We start from the raw sequence: 21,856 nt of genomic DNA, 5'->3' as shown, positions 1-21,856 counted from the left end.
GACGAGTGTGGGAGAAAATTTGGACTGTTGGCCCAGAGAATCTTCCCGTGCGTGGGTCCCTGGACGTGTCTGAGGTCACTGTGTTGTCTGAATACTCTTCAGTGTTTTTCTAAACACATTTTTATAATTTTCTCCGGAAAGTTCAGGCCCAGCCCAAGGCCCGTCTGACTCATTCCTGAGCTCTTTTCTTCCCTGCTGTTGTATGTGCAATCTTTTAGATGTGTTTGCAGTGTGCTGCTTGTATCAGGAGTGCGTTCTTTCTATATTGATCTTATACCCAGAAACCCTGCTCAGTGATGATGATGATGATGATGATGATGATGATGATAATAATAGACTCATGGACTTTTCCATATAGATGGTCTAATTGTCCACAAATAAAACAAAATGAAAAACAAAGGTAGTTTGTTTCTCTCCCAATCTGTCCTCACGCCGAATGACGTCCCTAGAGAACCCACAAGCCTCTGGGGAAGGCTGCCACTGTCTCCACCCCATCATGAGCTGCATCAAACAGGGCACACTGAGGTTGGCAGAGGTTCTGACCCTCAGCTTCTTTGCTCCTGGTCACTGGTCGGGTTTCAGCAGGCATCCCTCATCCGCACCCCCGCCGCTGTGCTCAGGTGGGGCCTGGTCTCGGGGCAGAGCCCCGTGCTGAAGCCCAGGGTCAGGCTGACTGCCTGCTGAGAAGGGTCAGATCCCAGACTTTGGGGCAATGCTACTACTCCCGGCTCGGGGCAAGGCCAGGTCACAGTCCACTGGACAACTGGTGGCGAAGGTAAAACGAAGTCACGAGGGCCCGCCACCCACATGGGGACCTGGGACCTTTGCAGGGTGAGGTTGGGACGGAAGCGGTTCCGTTGTTGGCCATACTGACGTGGTGGGCTCTTCTCCAGAAGCCTGCTTGGGGCAGGGGGCTGGCTTGCCAGGTCCCTCCCTCTTAGTATCTCCTCCTCAATACACAGGGGCTGCGCTGGTAAGGACACTTTGGGTTGCAGGTAATGGAAACCAAAGGGAAAAAAGTTAATTTTGGGCTGACCGAAATTGGAAAACCAGAGATAGATCTAATTTCAGGCATGGTTGGATCCAGAGACTCAAAACAAGCTGCCTCTTTGTTCCTCTGTCTCTCAGCTCTCCTCTTGGGCAGCCCCCTGCCACCACGAAGACAGCTCCCCAGCAGCACCAGGACCCTTTCCTCCGAGGTTACCGACCCCAGACAAAGAGAATGCTCCCTCCCAAAGAAAGGCAGCAGGCATCCCAGGCCCGACTCGCGCGCAGTGGCCTGGCTTTGGCCGTGGGAACAAACCAGCGCGCAGGTCACTCTGGCCCTGACTGTCTGGGTCATATCTCCAGCCCTGGTGCTGCAGTTGGGTCAGCTCCACCCTCGTCATGTGGATGGGGTGGGGCAGGGTGGCTCCCCGCAGAAACGGGGCGGGGCGCTATTCCCAGATGAAGGAGAAGGGGTGCGGGGCAGGCAGACATGGCAGACGTCCACTACAGGACGTTTGCCTCTCAACCAAGGGCTGAGGGACATTGCTTCCCTGCTCAAGGGCAGGGAGTGCGGGCCCTTCTCCCAGACCGCCCCTAACACAGCCAAGTCTCCTCCTCTGTCCTGAGCTAGACCCACGCCCCCATCCCTACAGAAAGGAGAGAAGGACCCCAGGTGAGCCAGGGGCACCCTCACTCACACTGCTCACAGCTCTTCCTACCAGTCCCATCCCCGGAAAATGCCACAGAGAGAAAGCACCTGTGGGCACGCTGAAACGTACAGGTGGTACACTGACCTGCGAGGGGGGGTCTTCCAAGTCGGAGGGACTGGGTATGTTTTGGCGGGAGGGTTGGTCAAATCCTGGGCTGCTAACGTTATCTGCTCGAGGGTGTGTCTGCCCCCTGCTTTCCAGGTTTGGGGTCTAGAAAATGGTTAATGACTCGGTCAGTTGCCGCCACATTCCTGGAGGGCCCTGGGATTACACGTCCGCGCTTGTTCCTGAGAGGAGCGATGGCCACGCCTGTGCTTCTGCACAGAGGCGTTTGAAGTCAGGGTGACGCTGGGTAACGTGAGCAGAGTGACTGAAAGATGGCTGGAAATATTCCCCCCGAGAGCTCACCTTCCTATGCAAATCCATTTTCCAGAGGGAAGACGTTTGCCATCTCTCCCGACCCGGATGAGTCCTCGCTCTGAACACGGGGGTGCAAATACCTGAGCCCCCGCTTTCAGTCCCTTCGGGGACATACCCAGAAGGGGGGTTGCTGGATCATACACAATTCTATGCTTAATTTTTTTTTTTTTGAGGAACCACGGTATGGTCTTGCTCAGTAAATCCTTTTTATTGCCTTGCAAGATCTAAGTGTCCTTTCTCAGCATCCCCCTCTCTACCAGTCTCTCTCTCTCCTGCCCGCCGTGGCCAAACCTCATGATGGAATGGTCCATATTCACCACCTGCCTTTGCCAGCTGCCTTCTGCCCTCCACCCCCGGAAACCACTCTGGTGGGTCAGCCGGGCACCCAGGTCTCTGTTCACACCTTGGCCCCCTGGGCCCCAGCACCCTCGCCAATGCTCCTCACCCGCACCTCCGCGGTTGCTGGTTCCTTTCCCCCAGCTGCCCTCCAGCATCACTGTGACCAGAGTCAGACAATGAGCCTTCTCTTGCCATGCTCTCTGCAAGAGCCCCCCGTGGGAGCTCCAGGCGTGAGTTCTGCCCTTGAATCCTCCCAGCACCCCCAGGAGGTCAATGCCATTGGCTGTCCCTGTGTTCCAGATGAGGAAGCAACGGAGGAGCCCTGCCCAGGGGCAGATGGCCAGGAAGGGTACAATTGGAACCCTGGCCTCTCTGCCACCAAAGGCCGCATTTTGACCACTGTGCACTGCGGCCCATTGAAAATGCAAGTGGACCGATACCCCAGGCCCCGGGGCTTGGCTGCTGAGGACTGAGGGCAGGGGTTGATAACACCCGGCCCTCCCCTCACCCCAGCCTTCATTCCTGACAGCGTGGTGGAGACTCGTATCTGGTATCTCTTAGATTAGCCCCCAGCTATTTTTACTCTGCCCTTGCTCGGGGAAGACACGCAGCCTGGGCAACCCTCAGGCAGGGCCCCAGGGAGCCCATCAGGAGCCAAGGAAGAGAACAGAGCCTATTTTACTGTCTTTTTTCTCCTTAGAAGCATCTCCAACCAAACCAAACCGAGTCATCTGCCACATCATCAAAGCAAAGTACGGACACCTTCTTTTCAGAACGCTGTTGACCTGTGCCTGTTGAAGTCTCACCTTCGGGGGCAGTGGGAGGAGATGTCAAGGAGAGGGGCTTAGTGAAGGGAAAAGGGGAAGAAAACCAGCTCCCCTCTGCTGTGCGTGGGTGGAGGGGGTGCCGGGGACATGCGGGGCAGGAGAATCAGACATCGGAATGGAGGTGGGGAGGGGTCTGCAGTGGACACCCCACTTCGGAACTATGGATGCTGACCCCCTAGAGGTTAAAGCGGTGGGAACATGGGTGGCCTTGCCCTTGAGAGACTCCACAGGGGAGAAGAGGGAAGATCTATGGTAGCCGGTGTTGAGTGCTGAGTAGGAGAAGGCAGAGTGAGCACCGGAGTTGTTGGTGGAGCAAGAGACAAATGAGAGAGTGTTGTTGTCACAGGTCTCCAGGAAGAACCTGTCGGTGGCCAGCAGGGCCCGCAACTGCTGAGAGATAAGGAAGGTGGGGGAAACGTCTTCCAAGTGGGCAGCCTGGAGGTCACCGAAGACCTGGGCAAGACTTGTCTCAGGGACAGTGATGGTGGCAGAAGGCAGATTGAAGTGGACGGGGCGTGGGAGGTGAGGGAACGGAGCCGGGCCCAGGAGCCAGGCAGTGAAGAGAAGAGACGGCCGTGGCTCGAGGGGAAGCAAACACTGCCGTGTCCTGTCCCAGAGGAACGCTCTTCCTCCAGATCCTCTGTGGCAGCAAGACAGAGGCTCCTCTGTCCCCTGCGCTGTTCTGAAGGGCGGGGCCGCACATTTCTCTGTGGTCTCCAGGTGCCGAACATGCAGTGGGAAGTCGGCTACTATTGTCACGGGCAAGGGAGCGTCCCTGGAAGGAGTCACACATGTCTGTGTCTTCCCACGAGGCCAGGTGTGTTTGGGAGACCCTCCAGTAAGCCCGTAGAGGCACATGCAGGTTACACACTAAGGGGGGGGAGGTGTTATATGACAGAAGTGAGCAAAGGGACTATCCAGTGTGAAGTCCTGGTCACTGACGGGGTCTGCGGGTGGAGAGGTGGGCATCAGTCTCAAGCCAGGTGGCTGCAGTGGCGGCCTGTGTACAGCAGAGTGGAAGTCTGGCAGGGCTCAAGCGTGACCCCCAGGACAGCCAAGTTCAAGTGAGGGTGGTCGGAGCTCCGAGTTCTTACAGCCCACAGCGGGCAGATGGGTCCCACCCAGACGGAGTCCTTGCCCAAGTGTCTGGACTTGTGGCTGTGGCCATTCAGGGCCCCCCCTACGGGCGTTCCCGTTACACCCCCTTCCTCAGTCTTGCCACAGCACTTGACACAGGTCGTGGCCGACAGTGACTCCGAATCGATTGTCAAAGGTGTCCCAAACTCCACTCTGCTCATATGCCATCCACTTTTGATGACGAAAGCAGTGATGATGACAATGAGGAAGATGACGATGAAAAATACAGATTCTTGAAGGTAAGAAGATCTCTTGTTGCAGGGATTAAAAAAACAGTGAGGCTCCTCAAGAAGTTGAAGTCAGGGCGCCTCCTCGGGCCCTGGCCACCCCCTCTGTCCTGTTGGCCAGCTCCTCTTCTCTCTTGGTTCTTACTTTGTCCCTATCTCTACTCAAATCTCTGGGCGGTCCCCTCCAACCTCAGGACTTTGAGTTCTACAGGCCAGAGACTTCCCAACTTACACCTCTTGCCCTGACTGGTCTCCCAGACTGCAGACTGGCACAGCCACCTGCCTACCTGTCCCCTCGAAGTGGACGTCTAACAGATATCCCAAACCCCACGTGTCCAAAACCCAACTCCCGATCTTCTTTCTCCTTTGGTTGCTTAAGCCCAAAATCTCATGTGTTGCTCTCATTTCTTCAGGAATGATATCCATTCCTTCCAGAAACCCTATCCGCTTAGTGTTACCTTCAAAATAATACCCAGAACATGATGACGTGTCTCTGTGTCTATTGCTATCAGCCAGGTGCAAGCCACCATCACCTGCCCCCTGGATGGGACGAGGCAATTGTCCTCCTAACCGGTGTCTCTGCTCTGCCCTTGTCCCCTTTCCCTGCCCCTGTTGTTAACCCTACATCATGTCAAGCCACGCCTCTGCTCAAAGCCCTCGCAGGCTCCTTGGGTCTCTCAGAGTACAAGGCCATTCCTTCCTACATGGCCTTTCATGGTTCTGTCCCCCACTATCTCTGACCTCTCGGGTCCCCACCCCACCCCACACTCTGATCTAGACCTGCTGGCTTCCTTGCTACTCCCCCAGTAAGCCGGGCGTGCTCAGCTTCCAGACCCAGATGGCACGGTGGCCTTTCCCCACATCACCAAGCAGGTCTCAGACACCAGCTGGGTGTCCTGCGATTCCACTCAATTCAGGCACCAGCCACCTGGAGAGCGTCTGATCCCACAGGTTGAAGGGTCAGTCCCCTGAGACTGGCCCTGCCCTCCACTTCAGATGCCAGTCTCGGGTCCGGGCCGTGCCCTGTGCCTCCGACCAGCAGGCTATAGGTGGGAGGCTCCCACGGCTGGCTAGGTCGCCAGTGGTCACAAAGCCTGTAACTCCGGAGCAGCCAGGTGGACCAGTGCGAAGGGCAAGGTGTGGGGAAGGGGAGCGAGGCTTGCAGGCGCTCACCGGGCACTCTCCTCACACTCTCCCCAGCAGCTCTCGGAACCTGTCCTTTTGGGGCTCTATGGAGGCCTCGTCATCACTGGCCACCGTGACTGAATTCCACCCCCAGTGCCCCCCTCCCCTGCCCAGAGGTGGGGGTCCGAAGTGAAAGCTCCAACCCTCTATTCACAAGAACAGCTTCTCGGGCAACCGGCCCCCATCCTGGGGGAGGGTCCAAAAGTCACCTCATTAACATAACAAAAGACGTATTTCTCAGTGTCCTCACAGGAAATTCCAAGGGCTTTGGGAGCTCTGTGCCAGAATCAGGACCGAGACCAAACACAGATTTCCTCTTCTTTTCTATCACAGTATCGGAGGTGCGTCCTCCACAGGCCTTTGCTCTGGCTGGCCTGTGCGGAACCCTCTTCCCCGGCTGCCCGTTTGACTGTGCGTGTGAGCGAGGCGTGTTCCTGCCCACCTCCCCCCCACCCCGCCAAGCCTTTGCTCAAACCTTCCCTCCTCAATGAGCCAACGCTGACCACCCTACTCACAATCAGGCCTGCACCCCAGACCTCAATGAGCCTGCTCCGCTTTCCCCCACACTCATTTTCTAACACAGGGAGTGGCTGATTTGGTGTGTTAACTGTTTACCTTCCACCTGGCCCTCCCTCTGAGTTCCCCGCGACGGGGGATCTGTGTCTTATTCACTGGGGTTCCCTGACGCAGTGCCTGGCACAAGGCCGGTGCTGTGTAAATACCTGAATGGAAGGAAGACCTCTGGTTGGCTCTCTAGTCTGAATTCCTTGACTGTTGGCTAATTAAAAAGGTAGAATGCCAGCTTGCCTTACAGTTTAACAGTGAAAAATTAAAGTGCTTCTATGAAATGTCTTCCAAAAACAAGATACGTAAGTAAGCTTTGTACACGTGATTTTCCAAACCTGGTATCTGTTTTTTTTTAAAAAAAATCTCCAAGAGCATTTCACACGGACTGACAGGGTTAGTCATCCACCAGCCAAGTCCAAGGAGCGAATGTGAACAGTGCCCCCTTCTGGTGGAACGTGGAGCCAGCCACTTCCTGCACAGCCAGCCCTCGGGGACTTTTAACCCCGGTGGCTGAGTGGGGTTGTGAGATAAAGGTCATCAATGGCATTTCAAAATGCGGCAAATTCAACACTATTTTCAGAAGGCGAGTAAAAGAGGAATAAAGCGTCGGAGGGAGAATTTTCCGGAGCACAGAGCCCACACACTTCCGGATCGTGAGGAGGATGTTGGCAATCAGCGGGGCGGAGTAGAGGAAAATGTGAAGACAAGAAAATCCTGGCTTGATAGCATCCACCTGCTGCCCGTACAGCTGGAACGCGAGCGGGAGCAGATTTCCATCTGCGCCTCATTCTCAGCTTCCTCGGGACCATACCTAAGACGCACACGGGCCCAATTTGCACCCAGCATCTTTGGGGGCAGACACTGTTTCAGGGTGATATAGAGAGTGTGAACGCATACACACACTTTGACTCAGAGCCCCTATCAAACTGGCAAGTCTGCAGTGTGCGGCCAGCCCCATGGCTCAGCCCCATCACTTCAGATGGGGCTGGTACTTCAGACCAGAGGCCTTGACCGTGGCCCCGTGGCTCTAACAGACCCAAACAGAAGTTGGGATGCCCCAGCCAGCTCCGCAGGGCCTCGGGGCCCAGAGCTCTGCATTTGCTCAGTCACACGGAAGCCGCACTCGCTACTTACATTCTCGTTTGATTCTCAAATCAACAGCAAGTGTCTCTAGGAACGATGGCCCCATGGCACAAAGGCAGGGAAATCGAGGCTTAGTGACGTAAGGTCACTTGCCCAGAACCATGTGGTCCATTAGCAGAAGGGCAAAGGCTCAGGACCAAGTCTCCAAGCCCACTTTCCCCTCTGCCTCCACATTACCCTTCCCAGGGCCCCCGGGGCTATAAAATAGTGGGGGAGGCTGAGACTCACGTGCGAGGTGAGCCCGGCCCACGGCACAGAGAGACACTAGCATCTCCAGCCTGGCCCAGCCAGGGCCCCATCCCCTTGGCCCCAACAGGACTCGGGCCCAGACAGGCCCCCACTTATCACTAGCTTCGCTCTCCTTGGTTATATTTAGCTCTGGACCTCAAAGAGAAAGGTGTGGGCCAGCCCCGGTGACGCCACAGCCCCCAGCCAGGCTGCTGGGTGAGGAACGAGAAGGCTGTCTGCCTCAGCCTCCTCAGGTGCTAGGTGAGCACCTCCAGCGGGGCTGCAGCCTGTGGGGTCTCGTTCTTCTTGCTCCTTGAGGGAGGGGCCGTAGTTCCTTTGTCAATGTATCTGCGACAGTCAACCGTGTCTGGGACCCACCGCGTGTGGCTGTGGCGTCACACGGCTCTGTTGGATGAGCAAATAAATGATTGACGTTCACGTCCTAGAAATCCGGACGTCGAACACAGGAGCAAATTCCTGGAGAGACACCTCGTAAAACCAAACACACTTCACTCTGTTAAATAGAGTCAAGTTTATTCAAGGAATGGACACAAGTTTTCATCATCCTTCTCCCCCGCCATGTCCCTTCCCTCCACCAGATCTGGCATGACGGCAACAGCGGGAGAGGCGGAGGGGGGACACCAAAGCCCAGAGGGTGGCCTCTGAGTGCCCCGCGTAGCCGCCCTCGAAGTGTGCGCTGGCTCCTGGAGGCCCTGTGTCCCATAGGCACCCTGATGACAGGCCTCCGTTTGCTCTGCTTGCCCTTTCAAGGTAGCCATGGGCAAAAGCCTGGGGACTGTCTCCATCGACCTGCTGAGCAACTGGAAGCGCCTGGGGCGGGTGGGTTGGTGGGCAGCCCAGGCCAGACTTCAGGAGCATGGCCGGATCCCGACACTGGAGCTTAGAAGGCACACACCGGCGGCTCTCAGACCCTACAAAAACGGGAAGAGCCGCTTTTTTATAATATAGAGAACCGTCGCAAGAAAAAGGGCCAGAGCAAGGAAAATAAGAAGTTTGTCTGTCAGTTCTCGGCGATTGTATTTTGTGATGAGCTTCCGTCCCAGCTGGATGGTCCCCGACATGGACTTGAACTCCTCATTGGCATCCAGGATAGTCCGAGAAGAGTTGACTGAAACACAAGAGGGAGGGGGCCCGACTCAGAAACCGCAGAGCAGACGGCGCAGAGCCGGCTCCGCAGGCCGGGCCCCCAGAAACACCGGGCGCTGAAGCAGGCTCCCTGCCCAGGAGCCGAGGCTGCGAACAAAGACCGTCAGAGGTGTGGCAACAAGGACAGAACAAGCAAAGGCACTTCCCTAGTCCCATCCAGCTCAGGGAGGGATGTAGTCTGTTTACATACAATGCCATAGGGCCATAACTCGGAGTCCCCCACAGTGGACACCACCAGGGAAAAGGGCAGAAAAAGGTTCTTCCTCACCACCAACCTCAGCTTTCTGAAGCAGGCAGGCGCTGCTGAGAACCGCCAGCCACAAGACCAATCCGGGCGACCGTGGACCGGCCGTGTGAGGGCTGTGTGGGGACAGAGGCACCAGGAAGGACCCCTGGCTGCTAGGTCTGCTCTCCGAGGGATCGTGAGAGGCTGGGCTGGGCCCTGCCACACGCCCTCCCACAGGCACGCCCTTCAGTCCGGGACTGGTTGCAGCTTTAAAGACGGGGCACCTGCGCGCTGGACGCTGTGTGAAACCTACGAGGAGGCACATGTCCCTCAGGGCCCACTGTGCCCAGGCGTCCACTTCACTTCTGAGTGTGGGTCTCTGGGCCCGACCCCGGGCAAGGGGGTCTACCTGGCGAGATTCTCCCATAAAGTAAAACAAGCCGCTGTCGGGGTACCCAGAAAGAGCAACGTGTTTCGTGGAACGGCAAGGCGGGAGCGCGTGCGGGAGTGTGTCCATCTCGGTGAGAGGGGACACGGACAGCAGTCAGATGCGTGTGCCGTGCGTGCTGGGAGACCTTGGGAGGACATAAGAGGCACTGGTAACCATGGCGACCTCTGGGGAGTACACCTGGGGGTCAGGGGCCAGGATGTGGTCAGGGGGTGGCTGCCTGTTTCCCTCTCGGACCGCCTAGGGCCGTGCATTCCCACAGAGCGGTCACCAGACACTTGGGGTGCCTGCGCGTGTGAGACGTGGCCAAGCCGGACTGCAGTGTGTCTGCGTGTGAGATGTCCACACGGCCCCAAAGACCCGGTGTGAAGAACTACGGTGGGTGGAATACCTCGATGAGTCTCCCTGGTAACCGCATACTGCAGTGGCAATATCTGACATGCAACGGGTTAAAGAAAATGCATCGTTGAAGTCAACCTCGTGCGCCGTTTCCCTGTGTCTGATGTGCCTCCTTCGTGGCTCACGCGGTTTCTTTCGGACACGGCGGCCCAGCAGACTCCTCCTGAGCCTCCTAGCTTGGACTACCTTCCCACACAATGATAAGCAAACAAAAGAAACTGCTAGAAGAAACAGAGAAGCACTTTGCAAAAGCAGACCTGGGGAAGAAACAAAGGCTGACTAGGAAAGCTCCCCCTGGGCCCTCTGCCTCCAGGCCTCCGTGTTTCAAACACCTATGTAAAAACCTGTCGAGCACAAGCCGAACAGGCCCTTCTCTGTCAGCGTTCCCTACAGGGCGCTTAAAGCACCACAAGAGCAGACGGAATAGCATCGTGAAGTAATACCACGTGCCCGTCACCCCTACGCCAGCACCACCGACTCCCCAGCAATCCTGTCCCCTCGCCACCCTCTCCAGCGCAGTCCAGACATTGTATCCCCAATAGGCTTTTTCAAAAAAAAATTGTGGCTCTCACCAGCTTTTAAATCAAGCTGAATTCATGAGCCATAAAGAAAGATTGAGAACCACATTCTTATTTTTCAACAGCTATCTCTCCTACAAAAGGTGCCCCAAGAACAGCCCTCAACACCCCAGAAATCCTCAGCATCTGTGTTCCCTGTCTACCCCGAAATACACTGTCTGCTCTGACACATGTGCCGGGAAGGCTGGCTGTCGCCTGCATCAGAGCAGAAAAGCCTGACTCAAAGGCCAGATGTGTCCCTTTCCCACGTTCCCAAGGCCTCTCCCAGGCTCAGTCCGTGCCGCAGCGCACGCTTAGACGAGTGACCGGCTGGTTCTGAGCCTAAAAGCCCAGATAAGTTTCAAACACAGGGAGTGACCTTGGGGACGAGCTGCTGGCTTTCCTTCTGCTTCTGCCTGTCTGCACGGTGCAGTGAAGAAAAAAAAACGTGGGTCAAAACCACAGGTACTTTGTCGGGTGGTAATGGTACTGTGGTTTCGGTTTTCTTCTTTGTTTTTGTTTCAGGAGTCTTTTAGAGAGACACAGGGAGGCGGTTTTGATGCCTAGGGTCTGCCTCCACATATCCAGATGGACACAGTGAGGACGGAGCCGACACAAGATTGGCCTTGAGCTGACAACTGCTGAAGCTGGGTGCCAGATTTGTGGGGTTCATGTACCATGCTCCCTACTTTTGTCTATGTATGAAATCTTCCAAAAGCGTCTCAAGGAGCAAAACCTCGTCTTCTGTTTCCCACGCAGAGGGCCCTGGAGGGGACCGACTCTCTTCTGCGTCCCCAGGCAGACGCCATGGGAAAGCTCTGGGGAGAACCGGACAGCCCCAAGCAGCTTCCTCTGTGCCCTCTGACGGCTCCTTTTAAAGGGAGCTCACAGTAAACACCGCACCGGGGTGTGTGACTGTGAGCCCACGTCCTAGCAGACAGCCGGCCCGCTGATCTCCCTAGGCAACGGGTCCCAGACAGCAGCCTGCTGGTCCTGAGAGCCCTCGGTGAAGAACAGACCCCTGCACCAGCCCCCCTACCCCCTGCTGGCTGCCACCCACACTGTAGATCTCTCACTTTGCCCACAAGCCCCTGGGAGTGCGACTGTGGGGAAACCGTCCAATGGGGGTGCGCAGCTGCAGAAACTGGGGAGCAGCAAGAGCAGCACTGTCTCGCTCTGGGGAAAACCAGACGCCACAGAAGTGAGATGCCACACAAGTCAGGAAGCTGCGCAGGAGGCAGAGGCGGAGGGGCCTGGGGCAGGTGCGGGCCAGGGGCTCTGCAGCAGCGCCCCCAGGGGGAAGCGTCCTGCTCCCGCCCACGTTACCTAGCGTCTGCATGGCCTCCTCGCTCTGCTGCACCTGCTGGGACATCACCCTGCTGATCCCCATGAGGCTCTCTGTGATGCTGCTGGACGTCTGGGCCAGGCTCTCCTTGGTGGTTTTCCTAGAAGTCCGGAGCAGGAGGGGGAGTGTTAACGCAAGCCCAGCTGCAGGAAAGTCCCACGTGCAAAGGAGACCCCGTGCTTTCACCTCTCCCATCAACAGGTCTCTTAAATGTCCACGGTCAGTGCTGACAAGGGTGTGCTGAGCCCACACTCTGACAGACTGCGCGGAGGGACGTCCACGGCGCTGCCTTCTGGAACAAAGACAGTTACCTTTGCCTCAAGGGGTCTCCTCCCTGGAGAAGTTCTGCTTTCTCTAGATTGTCGATTGCCATTTTGCAAGTGAGATTCGCTTTCCTCCAGGACGTCTGATTGCTGGAATCAGAAGGGGCACGCGTGAGTTTCTGCTGACTCCGCCCAGCTGACAGACAGTTCAAGTCCCAGCAGGTCTTCCTTCCACGGGGAGCGATGGGGAAGGGCATGGGGTGGCCCACGGAGTCCACACCCACCCCCTCCGCTTCCTCCCATTGGCTGCCCCGGCATATCTCGCCTGGACCCTGGCCACCTCCAGGATGTTCTCCTACTGCCCACCACTGTCTCTGAGCCCCATGCAGCCCGAGGGAGCAGCCCGGCCCTGGGGCGGCCCTGTTTACAGCCCGCAGGGCTCCCAATCTCAGGGTACCCTCCAGAGCCCTCTGCTGAGGACACGGGGCCCGCGCTGTCCAGCTCGCTCTCCCACTCCGCTGCTCTGCCCTGGGCACCACTTGGCTCTGCTCCTCGAGCGCCGGCCCCTGCCCACATCTGCATCGCCAGGGCCGACCGCAGCAGTCTCAGACCCACGAGCCGTTCAGTTGGTATATGTTGTAAGAAGTAGGAAAATCACGAAAAGGCAGTTTTCCTCAATATTTCTTCACGGTCTGCGGCTCTGTCCGCACCACAGGCAGGTCACAGATGACGCAAACACACTGACCCAGCGGGGCCCACCGTGACCTGATTCATTTACACGCCTTCCTTCTGCACCCCGGGAGGGCCTGTGCCGATTTGGGGAGCAGAGCAGCAGCCCGGAGTAGCAGGGCAGCCTTTGGTGACGGCCTAGAAAGAGGGAAGGGGCCCCGCCCAGAAAGGAGCTCCCGCTCTGGAACTCGGGTGCAGCGGGCTCACGTCAACTGTGCCGACCCCCCAACATTGCACGTCAAGCAGAGAGTATGCAGAGGGTACACGAGCTGACAGGGCGGCTTTCTGCCTGCGCCCCAAGGGCGAGAGTCCGCAGACAAGCCCCTTGCACCTGAACGGCGGCCGCCATGCCGTTTCGCACCTGATATTTAAAAAGAAATCAGTAATGCCCTGGCTGGGGCATCTCACTGGATTGAGAGCTGGCCTGTGAACCGAAAGGTTGCCGGTTCGATTCCCAGTCAGGGCACACGCCTGGGTTGCAAGTTTGTTCCCCACTTGGTGGCATGTGAGCGGGCAACCTATCCATGCTTCTCTCCTTTCTCGCTCCATTCCCCTCTCTCTAAAAATTAATAAATAAAATCTTTAAAATAAAAAAATAAAAAGAATCAGTGACATGTTCCTGCTGTTATCAAGGCAGGTCTGCTGGGCCTTGCACAGTGGGGGCTCACACTCAGCGGAAGGAAGGAAAGCGAGCCCATGCTGCTTACTGTGCAGTGTGACAGCGCGCGGCCCAGTGAGCACGGCCACTGCTTCCACACACGCTCGCCGAAGCCTTGACTCACGCCCTTCCCTGCTCTGCCCTCGAGCTCCACGGCACAAATGGCCATTCCCAGCCTTAAACCCACGCTGAGCTGGCTTTGTCCGGCATCACGTGCTGCACTTCAGAGCAGGGGTCCTCCTTACTCAGTGTTTACAATCGCAGCGCCCTTGGTGGCCTTGGGAAGCGAAAGTCCTCATACTTTGATACACAAAGTATCACTGAGCACTTTAACACTGGTGGCGTACACATGTCTCTCCCAGCTTGCACTAGCCTCCAGCATGCCCACACCTTTGTCAGCCCGCCTCCTCCTGATTGGTGGGCGTTACAAACACAGCTGCCGTCAGCCGGGAAGATGCTGGAGCATCACTCGAACCAGAAGCAAAGCCACAAACAAGCATGGATGTGGCCGAGTTCGACAACTAATGAGGATGAAGAGAAGGCCCGGGGGAGGGTGGCCCAGCAGGGGCTTTAAAAGGGAATGATCCGGCACCCAACCAGAGGACTGGGAAAGGTGACGGAGCCCGCAGACAGCGTTGTAATAAAAACCCTCCTATGATTATGGTGCAAAAGTCAAATGTGAAGGGACAGGCGCAAAGGGACAGGTATGATTTCATGCCGCTAGACAATTTCATTGGAAAAGCCCCCCAGTTCAATGCCAAGAAATGGCACAGACTTTCAATTACGCAATCAAGTATTAGCCCATAGCCACAATAACCTCAATTTTGTAGAACATAAGCTTAGGTACATTTTCTGGTTTCACTTTTTAAGATAAAATCCCATTCAAAATTTTCTCAATTTTGGTCCATCTTTTTAAAAAAAAATTATTATTATTTTTTTTAATCCTCACCTGAGGACATGCTCATTGATTTTAGAGAGAGGGGAAGGGAGGGAGAGAGAGAGGGAGAGAAACATCAACATGAGAAACATCGATCGGTTGCCTCTTATACACCCCCTTGACCAGGGACTGAACCCACAACCCACGCATGTGCCCTGACCAGGAATTGAACTCATGACATTTTGGTTTATAGGACAACACTCCAACCAACTGAACCACACAGGTCAGGGCTGGTCCATCTTAAATGCGTTCGCTTTTAATGGACTTTTTCTGGTACCAATTCTCCTTAGATAAAAAGGTCCTGTATTGCTCTGGCTGGTGTAGCTCAGTGGATTGAATGCCAGACTGCGAAGCAAAAGGTCGCTGGTTCAATTCCTGGTCAGGGCACATGCCTGGGTTGCAGGCTAGGTCCCCAGTAGGGGGCGTGCAAGAGGCAACCACACAGTGATGTTTCTCTCCCTTTCCTTCTCTCTCCCTTCCCCTATCTCTGTAAAAATAAATTTAAAATATCTAAAAAAAAAAAAAAAAAAAGTCCTGTATTACAAAAAATGTCCTGTATTACAATAGCAACCATTTTTTTTGTTTTAAAAGTATAAAATACAGTGTAACATTAAATATGCTTTTGTGAAACTATGCCCAGTTCCACCTACGCAATAGCTCCTACTTGCCCTTTTCTTTGGAAATTACTGCTCTAGTGAGAACACGCGGTCCGTGTATAAAAGATACAGTTAAGTCACTAAACCCAGGTTTCTAAGGCAAACCCAGGCACTAGTGTCCCAGGGGGCAGGTGAGCCAGCGGAGGCCACTGGCAGGAGGCCAGGCCGCCTACCTGAGCATCTGCTTTTTGTGGTTCTCCACCTCCTGGAGCAGCGCCTGCTTCTCCGACTCTTTGTCTTGCTCTTTAGCCAACTGCTCAAGCTCCTACGGGGGAAAACGGCTCTGTATTAAAATGATTTTAAAGCCAATACAGAAACCAGAGAGCACTTCTATTGGTAGCCGGGTCAGAGCCAGCACTTGAAAACCCTCCCCGAGAGGGACACCTGGGAATGCCAGGTGACACACCGCAAACATCCTTTTAAACACATAGCTGAGTCAGCAGGAAAGTAAGGACAAGCCCAAGACCCCACACTGAGGAGGAGACTCAGCTGGCGCAGAGGGCCTATGAGTGGGGCATGGCTGCCCTGGAGCGGTGAGGCCTCCCAACACAGCGCAGGCCTGAACGGAAAAGGGACAAGAGCACTAAACCGGAGACCAACCCCACTCTTAGGCACCACGGGAATGCCAAACACTGCCTGTTTCCCAAAGTGCCCTCGAACTCCCCTTTGGGAAGGAAGACCCAGGACACAGGCACACTGCTCGGAGGGTCCAACGGCCAGTCTTTCTACCAGCTTTGGAGTGGGCTGTCTCCCTGTGTTGAGCAACAACAGCTGCTGGCTTGGCATCTGGGGCCATGTCACATGAAAAGCATGAGTCTTTATCCTCCGTTTGCACACGCAGGGAAACTGGGTACCTAACACTCACGCAGAGATGGGCAGACCCCTGCCACCCACGTTATCCTCACTGAAGGCACAGCAGCAGAAACACCTACACTATCCAACCTACTTCTCCCCGGGTGTTTTTGGGGATGGCACATACGAGGTCTGTCCAGAAAACATCAGGCCATGTAATATAAAAAATACAGGCATTTATTGAAGAAGACACAAGATACAAGAAACACTGTACACAGGACAATGACGCCTCAGCCCCCTTCAGAGTAGGCACCTTGGAACCTCACACACAGTTTTCCCAATTGCCATCAGCAGCCCCGTCATATTTTCCTGAATCTCACTGACAGTCTGAAACCTCTTCCCTCTCAAAGGTGATTTTAGTTTTGGGAAAAGCCAGAAGTTGCAGGGCACCAAATCTGGGCTGCAGAGGGTCTCAGTCACCTGGGTGATTTGATGTTTCGCCAAGAAAACTGTGCACCAGACGTGATGCATGATGCATTGTCGTGATGAAGCTGCCAGTCACCAGCTGCCCGTAGCTGCGGCCTTCTGAGTCATCCCAATAGTTCCCAAGGAGGGATGTTCAGGCTGAACACAAAATCTAATGCAGATTCGTTGCCCTGCTCACTCAGTCATTTTGAATGTGACACCACACAGTACACAGGCTCACTCACCAGCATCTACTGCCCCCACTGACTAGTACAGTGACGTCGTCATTGTTCACACATGCGCATTCCAGCCCACTCACCGCGGCTGCCAGGTTACACAGATGTCTGCAAACCATTCTCATTATATTAACACTGGCTGGACTCTTTCCAGACAGACTGTGTATACACAGGAACGTTGCATGTGCATACGATGTGACTGGTGACTAAAAAACAGAAAGGAAGAGGCTGGGCAAAGCGACAGCAAGAAAAAAACCCCAGGTGACCCTGGTGATGGACTGGGGTGAGCGGGCTGGGGAGAGTGCTGGAAAAAAGGAAGTGGTTCAAGTGACCTCAGAGTTTTTAAGTCGGACAGCAGTGTCCCTGCCATCCACGAAGCACAGCCGGCAGCGCTCTGCACTCCAGAGTGTCCAGTTCCGGCCTGGACCGCAGGGCAGGGCAGCTACCCCCGCCGTCTAAACGCTCGCCAAAGAACCCGGACAGCTCTCAGGCCGCGCTCAGCCCTAGGACCCAGGCCCCGCCCCTGTGCCCCGCTCCTGGATCCCAGGTCTGCCGCGCTCACCTGTATCCTGTGCCGCAACTCTCGAAACTTCTCTTTCACTCTAGTGTTCAGTTCGGTAAGTGCACTGAGCGGTCCTGAACAGTCCCGAGTGTCCTAGGAGACATTGAAGAGATGAGGGGCCTTTCTCAAGGCAACGCAATGACAGGGGTAGCAGCTGCGCAGGGACCTCAACCACGGCTGGCCCCTGACTGCAGCTCATCCTGATCTGTGCTGTCTCCCTCTGCAACACAAGCAAACACATTATTACTTACACGCTTCTCCTCCCTCTCTAGACTAAGTTTGAGTGGGTAATATAAAAGCCTGGAGAGCAGAAACACAACTCTGCCCTGACTCATTAGTTCCTAAAGTTTAACGAAACCCACCCTGGCAAGTATGAAAGCTTTAAAGTAGCTTCTGGGGCCAACTAAAATAGAAATCCCAAATGGACATTAATAACTTTAGGTCTTCGAAAATTGGGGTGCTAAATTCCTGGCATCATATGACAAGGTTAACTTTAATCTGATTTGACAAACCATCTATTATAAATCACAGTGTTTACGGACATGTTCAGGGACACCTCTAGAATGTTTCTGGACAGTCCAAATTATTGGAGCCAGGTTTTAGAGCAGGCCCTGGGGCCGGACTACGTGGATTCAGATTCTGGCTGTGTATTCATTAGCTGTGTAACCTTGGGGGGGAAACAATCACTTGATTTCTCTGGGCCTCAGTTTCCTCATCACATTACCTACTTCACAGACCGAGTATGTACCTCAAGCGTGTGGCCGAGGAGCTGGGACACAGTGAGAGTGTAATGACTCCAGCTATAATCGACCCTTTCCATTAGATTTTAGAAATCTCCCGCGTGTAAGCTACAAAACACCGCACTAAGGAAAGTTCAAGAAGTTTAAAGGATTGCATCATTTCCTCACTTGCTCTCTGGCTCCCTCATTAAATCACACTCCCTGGCACCATCTGATAAACCACTAATTTGGTTTATTTTGCATCTGGTTTCCGTGGGGGCCTACTGTCCTTCACTTATTGCCCCAGCGAGTTGCAAACTCTGAATCTTTATCTAATGCTTAATAACATTTGCTGGAAATGGAAACGATTTGCCCAAAACCAAGGTTTGAAACTCTTGGTTTATTTTTGTTAAACTTAAGGAACCATCACTACATTCCTAACTCTTGTCTATGCCAATTGGTTTATTGCACTACTTCCGCCTGCCCTTAAATGGCTTAAGTAAGCCAAAGCACCTCAATGACCTAAGTCCCTTCTCTAGGCTAACTCCCAGTTCTGCCACTATCTGCCTTCAGGTTCAGTTCTTGCAGGTTCACTCGATTTCCTCATTTGCAAAACCACAGCTACGTCCAGGTGACGTTCATTTCACCAGGTCCCTCCCGTGCCAGGTGACTTTGGGTGCCACCTGGCACCAGACCCGGCGGAGCTGGCCAGCAGGGGGCGGGGCTAATGCCGCCAGAACACTACCGAACGGTGGGGCGCGCCGTATCAGAAGGCGGGGCTCAACAGGGTGACAAGTGCCTGATGAGGTGGTCCAGAGCAAGGCGATACCCAGGGGTATGGATGGGAGGGACCAAGCGGGGCCACCAAGGGGAACCCTGGTCAGGGGCGAGGAACACAGGGGTGTCCCGGAAAAGGGCGAGACAACGGCACCTGGAGGCTCAAGGCCAAAGGTCAAGGGGAAGGGACAGAAAGGGGCTAGAGAGATGGTAGCCAGCCATATAGCGGGGCCAACGAACAGGGAGACCAAGTAGGGAAAGCTCGAGAGTGACACCGCGAAGTTCACAGGAGACCAGCGGAGCTCGGGTTTAGGGCAGTGGGAACCAGTACCTGAATAAGTGCCTTCACCTCCAGGTCGAATTTGACAATCTCTTGATTGCAGATTCGGACGTGGACGTCTTGGGTAGCCGCCATGTTTGAGACGCCGGCTACGGGCAGCGGCGGTGCCCAAGTCCAAACGCGTTTTCTCGCCTCCCGGTCTTGCTACAGCGCCCCCTAGAGACTGGCCTGAGGCCAGCGAGAGTGGCGGCGCCGAGTCGTGGGGACTTTCCCCCACTTGTCGCGGTGAAATCGTTCTCGCCTCTTGTTGTGGCCGCCCCCCCCCCCGAAAAAAAAAACGGAGTGGAAGAGAAGAGGGAATATTAAGAACGATTTCACGGCCGGCTCTCCCCATCTTCCGCCGATCAGCCATTCTAACGATTACAGATTTTTTGCATTGAGAGCTGGGGACGGGGCGGGGAGAGACTGGAAGAAAAAGTCCCAATTGGGATGTCTCTGGAAGGTGGCATTGACACATTTTTATATTTCTTTAAGTTTTCTTGTATGTTTCATATAGTACAGTGAACCCACGTCACGTCTCCGTGCCTCAGTGCCCTCAGAGGCCACCTGGTGGTACTCACCGGGTGGGCTGAAGGATTCAATGATATAAGACGTGAAAAGCCCCCAGCGCAGTGTGGGAAGGTGGCTCCGGGAAGAACGCAGTGCACGCTGGCCGCTATTACTATGTTTTACTGACATTTTGGAAGCACTTGCTATGTGCCAAGCACTTTGAACTAAATGCTGAATCTCACTTAACTCTCACAACAGCCCCATGAAATAGAGTTATCCCCATTTTACACACGAGGAAACCGGCACGGGGCTCGATCACTGCCCAGCAAGAATGGAATGCCAGGTCCAGGCACACGGGCATTTAAGCATTCTGATCCATGCCCCCAAACCGCTCTCCACAGAGGTTCTATCTGTGGGAGTTTGCACTCCCACCGGCATGCATTACCAATGCCTGCTTCCCACGGCCTCGGCAACCTGGCGTGTTAAACACTGGGGTTTTTGCCAATCCGATAAAGTGAAAAATAACATTTTAAGATTTGCATTTCTCTTATCATGAATGAGGTTGAGAGTTACTTGTACTTACTGTCTGCTTGTCCCTCTATCCTGCTGTTGGTCTTCTTTCTGTCAATGTCCAAGAGCTCTTTTTATATTAGGATTAGCCCTTAGCCATGAGCTTTCCTTAGTCTATAGAATTTTGAGTTGGCTTAGTGTTTTGGTTTTTGGCCTTAAAGGTTTATTTTTTAATTTTTATATTTGCTTTATTTTTGTTTCACATAGAATTTATCAGTCTTCATTTATGACTTCTGGATTTGGGATCCAGGTTTGGAAGCCCTTCCACCAGCAACAGGAATTGTTTCTTTTCTTTTTTTAATGTTTAGATCTTTACCCATTTTGAAAAGTATGGTGGCATATGGTGTGAGGTATAAAAGCCAACTTGACTTTTTCCAGCTACCTGGTTGTTCCAACACTATTTTCTGAAGAACCCACCTTTTTCTCGCTGGCTCAGGATGCCACATTTACTATCCTAAATTCTTATGTTGGATATATTTCTGTTTTGTTGGCCTGTCTAGTCATTCATGCACCAAAGTGACACTTTTTTCAAGATTTTATTTTAGAGAGGGGGAGGGAAGGAGAGAGGGAGAGAAACATCAGTGTGTGGTTGCCTCTCATGTGCCCCTTGTTGGGGACCTGGCCTGCAAACCAGGCATGTGTCCTGACTGGGAATCGAACTGGCGACTCTTTGGTTCGCAGGCCAGCACTCAATCCACTGAGCCACACCTGCCAGGGCCAAAATGACACTTTTATTATAATTTTATATATTTTAATATCTGTTAGGGATTAAACACCCCCTTCCCCCCAGCATCTCCCACCTATTATTTTTCCCCATGTGAATGTAGGGGTTTTCTTTAACCCTATTGGTACACCCTTCTTGAGATGATAAAGAAACGGAGGTTCACATCATTCAGGTCAACTTCCCTGGCTGTTCAAACAGAAGTTCCCTGTACAGGACAGCGAAGAAGCCCAAAGTCTGCAAAGCAGCACATCTGCCCGCGTGACCTTGGGCCCCTTTAACATTCTGCTTCTCGCTGCAAATCCCTACGTAATCAACAGTCCCCAACTGCATCTTTGCAATCAAAGAAAACACAGCTCCCCTATTCTCCACCCTTCGATACAGTCCCTTCTAACAAAATGACCCAATTCTAAGCTAGAGGTCCTCTTTGAGGGATAGGTACGAAATATGGCAACCCGCACTCCCAAACTGCCAATGCTGTTTAGTTCCCATCGCCTTTACCCACTGATGCTGAGACTAGCTTTTGGTTCCTACATCTGCTAGGTGCTGGCTTTAGTTCTTCTGGTTTTCCATTTCTCTCCTACACAGACACCCACCCCAATACTGCCGGGACCTGGGCCTGGTCGCTTAAGAGGTGAGGGTGGATGGTCTGAGCCCAGCAAGCAGACTGGAGTTTGCATTGGAGTTCCACGTCACATGAGCTGGGTGTGGGGTGAGTCCCCTCATCTAAGCCTTGTCTGATGACTATCCACCTCACCGGGCCACTGAGCGCAGCAGCAGAGTTCCCTGATGGGACAGCACCTAGCAGGGGCTTCCTGAATGCCACCCCAACCTTCTAGGACTTTCTAACTCCATCTTGTTGTTCTGAACTTTCCAGCTGGGACGTTAAAGGAATTCCCAACTAGTGTTTTCCCTGGTGGCCACAGAGCTCTCGAGTTGGTGAGCAACCCACCCAACTGCGCACCCCTCACCAAAGGGCTAGTTCCCAAAGAGCCTTCCTGACCTGGCCCACCCAGCTCCTTCAAGGTCC

At 54.2% G+C, this 21,856-nt stretch overlaps 1 protein-coding gene across 2 annotated transcripts; it reads right to left on the bottom strand.

The window, feature by feature from the left end:
- Positions 1 to 8,289: 8,289 nt before the first annotated feature.
- Positions 8,290 to 19,150, bottom strand: BNIP1 (BCL2 interacting protein 1). Of its 2 annotated transcripts, XM_024576918.3 has the most exons (6): positions 19,038 to 19,150; positions 17,211 to 17,303; positions 15,329 to 15,420; positions 12,224 to 12,325; positions 11,894 to 12,012; positions 8,290 to 8,899 (listed from the first exon to the last, which is right to left on the bottom strand). In XM_024576918.3, exons 1-6 carry the CDS (start codon positions 19,119 to 19,121, stop codon positions 8,703 to 8,705), a joined length of 687 nt encoding a protein of 228 aa, XP_024432686.1. In that variant the 5' UTR covers positions 19,122 to 19,150; the 3' UTR covers positions 8,290 to 8,702. The 2 variants fall into 2 exon arrangements, with proteins under 2 accessions (XP_024432686.1, XP_053783076.1); XM_053927101.2 differs by lacking the exons at positions 17,211 to 17,303; positions 19,038 to 19,150 and adding an exon at positions 16,428 to 17,182.
- Between the last annotated feature and the right edge of the window lie 2,706 nt (positions 19,151 to 21,856).

This window comes from Desmodus rotundus, chromosome 6 (genome assembly GCF_022682495.2).
Source record: "Desmodus rotundus isolate HL8 chromosome 6, HLdesRot8A.1, whole genome shotgun sequence".
NCBI classification, from domain to species: domain Eukaryota; kingdom Metazoa; phylum Chordata; class Mammalia; order Chiroptera; family Phyllostomidae; genus Desmodus; species Desmodus rotundus.
The sequence above is the reverse complement of the archived record's forward strand: the minus strand, read 5'-3'. Positions and strand labels throughout refer to the sequence as shown.